The 4872-nt window shown below is 36.7% G+C and overlaps 1 protein-coding gene and 1 long non-coding RNA gene across 2 annotated transcripts; one reads left to right on the forward strand and one right to left on the reverse strand.

Annotated features, from left to right (window-relative positions):
• Nucleotides 1-533: 533 nt before the first annotated feature.
• LOC122604533 lies at nt 534-3309 on the reverse strand. The gene is made up of 2 exons (XM_043777419.1): nt 3288-3309; nt 534-1057 (listed from the first exon to the last, which is right to left on the reverse strand). Exons 1-2 carry the CDS (start codon nt 3307-3309, stop codon nt 534-536), a joined length of 546 nt encoding a protein of 181 aa, XP_043633354.1.
• A 9-nt stretch (nt 3310-3318) lies between these two features.
• LOC122606144 lies at nt 3319-3653 on the forward strand. The gene is made up of 2 exons (XR_006324816.1): nt 3319-3426; nt 3543-3653. It is a non-coding gene; the product is annotated as an uncharacterized LOC122606144 (long non-coding RNA).
• The last annotated feature ends 1219 nt before the right edge of the window (nt 3654-4872 follow it).

The raw sequence follows: 4872 nt of genomic DNA on the forward strand, positions 1-4872 counted from the left end.
CCGAGTAATTCTCGGTACATATAAGGTATCTACTAGTCTAATACATTTTCCAGTGCTCATATGTAAAATATAAGTTCCCATGGCTTCGACATCTAAAAGATCACCACTTCCAACTCTAAGTTTTCTTTGGCCCTTTGGTAGCTTCTGGATTATATAGAATCCCTGCATTGAGTTAGTCACATGAACCATAGAACTAGAGTCACCCCACCATGTATTAACAAGAACATCAGTAGTAAAAGAATCAATTTTACATAAAGTACGTTACCTTTCTTAGCTAGCCATTCCTTGAACTTAGGGAAATCTTTCTGAACATGCCCTTGAGTACGACAGAACTTACATTTGATGTTCAAGACATTAGAGCTAGAGGCAACTGCACCAGGACTGATCTTTGAAGCTTTCTTTCCAGTCTTGTTACTGTTGTTACCCTTCCTCTTCTTAGAATTAGCAGTGGTAGTAAGGTGAACAGCTTCAAGTTTCTCGAGCTTAAGGCGATCCTCTTCTTGTTGACACATTGCAATCAGTTCACTCATCTTTCATTTATCTTTCTGAGCATTATAGTTAATTTTGAAGGCATCAAATTGAGCAGGCAATGATGTCATTATGAAATGCACAAGAAAATTATCAGAGACTTCCATTTCGAGAGTCTTAAGCTTGTTCGCCATGTCACTCATTTTCATTATGTGTTCACGGACACCACTACTTCCATCATATTTCAGAGTAAGCATCTTTAGCATTAAGCTGCTTGCATGCGCTTTAGACGATCCCTTGAAGTAATCCTCAACAGATTTGAGGTAATCTTTGACTTTGTCAGACTCAGGGATAGCTCCTCGAAGACCAAGGGGAATAGAGTTCTTGACCGTCATAAGTGATAACCGATTCACCTTGTCCCACTTCTCAAATGCTGCTTTCTGTTTAGCAGTAGAGTTTGCAATAATAGCATCGGGTTCATCATTACGAATGGCATAGTCAAGGTCAAGATACCCCAGAGTAAGATCTAATTGATCTTTCCAAGCAGTGTAGTTTGCACCGGTAAGTGGCTGAATGCCAAGAGTAGGTGCTACAGTGGAAATAAGGAGGATATAGATTTAGGATACAAGTAATAGAAGATTAATAAAGTAATGCCTAAAACTAAGGGTAATTAGATTATAGTGACATAATTAGCTATTTAAAGCAGACTAAGCAATATCTATAAAACTAATGGAACTAAAGTAATGCCTAAACTTAACTAAGGGCTAATAATAATGTTCCTTATAATAACATAATTAGATATCCAAGGCTTATTAAGTAATGTCTCTAAAAGTAATGGAACTAACATAATGCCTAAATACGTAAGAGGCTAAAGTAATGTTTCTAAAAGTAATGAGACTAAGACCATTATACTAATGAAGCCAGTGATAGGCAACCTATTGTAAACACCAAAACAATAAGTTGACATAAGGCTCTACTTAGATTTACATCACCTTTGGGCAGAAGTAACTAATATCTAAGTACACATGAGCATTAGGGTCATGCGGCACAACGCTTATCTTTTGACCTTTGGGCACAAAAATAAGAATCGTGTATCTTATGCATGAAAAATATTCCTTCTAGCACACAAAGTGTATTAAATCACCTTTGGGCAGAATCAATATACTTAGTGTTCATTATCCAAAAGGAAAAGAACGCACCATGAGAATCATATTTGACCTTTGGGTACAAATGATGAAACCATGTACTTTAGTGCGAAGCCCCCACACATTACGGGGGTCCGGGGGCAGCGCCCCAGGGAGCGGGGTCCAAGGGCCGGAAGCCCCTGGCGAGGTCCAAGGGGCAGAGCCCCTTGTTGGGATCGAAAAATAAGAGCACCAAAAATTTTTACCCTTAAAGTGCTATGGTAAAAATGTCTCAGAAAAAATAATTTTCGAAAAATAAGAGACAAATTTAGCCACAAAATTATAAGGTAAAATTAGTAAGCACGAGTTCATTTATCAGCTAAAATCATCTTTAGTTTAATACGAACTTAAGTTATAACTCATGAATAAGTAAGCACGAAGTAGACCATAAGTTCGTGATGATGTAAGCACGAAGGTAACATAAGTCAACACGATGTTCGTGTGATGACGTCAGCACGAAGAAGTCATAAGTCTACACGAAGTTCGTGATGACGTCAGCGTGAAGACAATCTGGTTCGTGTAATGACGTCAGCACGAATTAGTAATGAGTTCATGTGAAGATAGTTGAGTTCGTGCGAAGATAGCTGACTTCGTGCGAAGACATGAGCGCGAAGGTGATGCCGAAACTGTGATGACGTCAGCACGAAGTAGTTTTGAGTTCGTGATGATGTCAGCACGAGTTTCTTCATTCCGCAGCTTCTAAGTTCGCGTAAAACCCTCGAAATGAACCAAAAACATAACAGGACTTTGTAACGCGGCTCTGATACCACATGTTGGAATAAACATGGTTTGATTCAAGGGAAAATACTCACCAGATGATCCTGTGGAACCTATAAAGGCATTAAACATGTTTGCCATTGATTTCGGGTTCCCAAAACAAGGTGATTGAGTTAGGATGAGATGGGTAATTCGGCTGTGATGTTATGCACGAATTTGAGAGGAATAAACACATGAATTTGTGTGGGATTTTGTGTGTGTGATTAACCTTAACTTAGGGTTAATTACCCTCTATTTATAATGAGAGTAATTACACTTACCACCCTTTAGTAATTACACATTCAACCCTTGTGGTGTTTAATGTGTATACCATTAGTCCTCTTATTTACAATCACCTAATGGGAAACCCTATTCTACGTCTGTAAGAGTAAATACGCTCATCATATATTTACCTAGACATGGGGATTTCATTATCGTTAATTATCATATCAGGAATGATAAACATGATCAGTGACGGTCACACTAACGTGGTTCCAACATATCATGCTTCATGATTTTGTAGCCGTTGTCTCGTGTTGTGGTGACAAGATGGGTGGAGCACGTAATGGGTCAAATTGGGTTTAGTTGAAACAAGTCTAGCATGGATGGAAATGGGTCTCTTGAGTTTGGTTGATCTTATATACTTTTAAGCTATACTAACAAATACAATATTCTTTTGATAGTAATCAAAATATTAATAAAATTATTTATTACACGCATGTATTTTAAATAGATATTAGGCAACTTTCAACATCATCAACTATCTGACCCCTTCCCTTTTAGCTAAAGATTTTAATTTAAATATGAGATTAAACAATGCCAAAACAGACCCATTCATAAGTAAATGGGTCAGAGTGGCAACCTTGAGTGTTGTGGAACCTTGGCCATACTTCCGTCTCATTTCTGCTGTTTTTACGGTTGTGACAGACTAGGAAAATGCTGCTACAGCTGGATCACCTGCTTTGAACGCTCATGGCAATGGGAAACCTGTAAAGGATGGTGGCTGAGGGCGGACAAAGTAATTATCTTTGTAATGAACTTGCTTTTACTTAAAACATAGCGTTAATTATAATCACCGATTCTTCTTTGGATGGGGGCTTTAATGATCAAAATTATCACTTTATTTCTGTAAAGGTCATGCCTTGTTGATGCATCCTCCACAGGCACACCAGCGACCACAAACCCACCCACTGTGGACTTGTACCTACCAATTAATCCTAATGAACCGACATATTGTTTATGCAACCAAGTGAGCTATGGGATATGGTGGCATGTGATAACCCTGAAGTAAGTGTAACACTAGAGGTGACGATATTTGGAAGAGTCAAAATGGTTAGGGCCGGGTTGGCTGGAAACACTCAAAAATTTTCAATATTTATAAAACATTAGTTTGTCATATATAAGAATCTAATTTGGCGATCAACTAACTGTGTTGATCTGTGATTTTCTATATATAAGTTAGGGTCGGGAAAGACCCGGACAATATTTTCAAGGCCAAAGATATGAAACCCAACATTCACAGGTCTTGCCAGTTTATTACATTCTTATATTTTTTTTTTTTGTAATCACAAGATGATAGGTTTTATTGGATGATCCGGATGATTCTTTTATGACACAGGTGACATTCTCCCGTAGCTATATAATATGTGTCAATTTCTGAAAGCATGTCACTTCTATTTTTAGGGGTGATGTTTTCGATCCATATAGGTTAACCAAACGGACTGAATCAAAGAGTTCAACTATAATAGGGAATAGGTCAAGTGAATGATGATCAACTAATTAGAAGAACTGAATTATAGCATATTTACTACTTACATACGCCTGCCACAACATCAAATTGGCTTAAATTTGTTTAATGTGTATGTTTCTTTCACAATGTAAGTGGTTATTGTATTTTTACTTCGAACCAGGCATCGGTTTGTGCAGCCGGTTACAGTTTGCGTATCAAAAGGAGTTCTGCTTGACGTAGTCATTGTAGTGTAAGTATTAGTGATATAAAATTGGGCAGAAAAATAACATTTCTCGTAAAATAGTTTCGTTTTGATTTCTATTCAAAATGAAAGGAAATGATAATCCAAAAACTGTTCCTAGGTAAAAAAAAATTTTCTTATAGAGAGATCTCTCAAATGAGTTTATGCAGATTTAAAAGGTTTTTGATTTTAACATCTGCCAGGTCAATCTAATGAGTTCAATATAGTAAAGAAAAAATATAGGGAGTCCATGATAGTTACGTGGTGTATTATTACGTTAGGATAATTTGTTCTTAACCTCAAAAGTAAAGATATAACGAGTTCACGATGCTTATGTGGTGTATTATCACGTCAAAATAATTTATTCTTAACTTAATGAAATAAGTCATGAAAAAATAAAAGTCACCATAAAAAAGTTAAATAATAAAGAAGAGAATAAATAGCAAAATGAAAATTATAAAACTATCCTGCAACACCTCAAATATCGATTACTA

The sequence above is a fragment of the Erigeron canadensis genome, chromosome 6 (genome assembly GCF_010389155.1).
Source record: "Erigeron canadensis isolate Cc75 chromosome 6, C_canadensis_v1, whole genome shotgun sequence".
Classification (NCBI taxonomy): Eukaryota; Viridiplantae; Streptophyta; class Magnoliopsida; order Asterales; family Asteraceae; genus Erigeron; species Erigeron canadensis.

Bases quoted from the DNA above. Each gene is read 5' to 3' on its own strand.
- LOC122604533 (XM_043777419.1), bottom strand. From the start codon at position 3,309: ATGAGACGGAAGTATGGCCAAG. The intron at 1,058-3,287 runs GTTCCACAACAC...TTTCCACTGTAG, and splicing joins GAGACGGAAGTATGGCCAAG to CACCTACTCTTGGCATTCAG.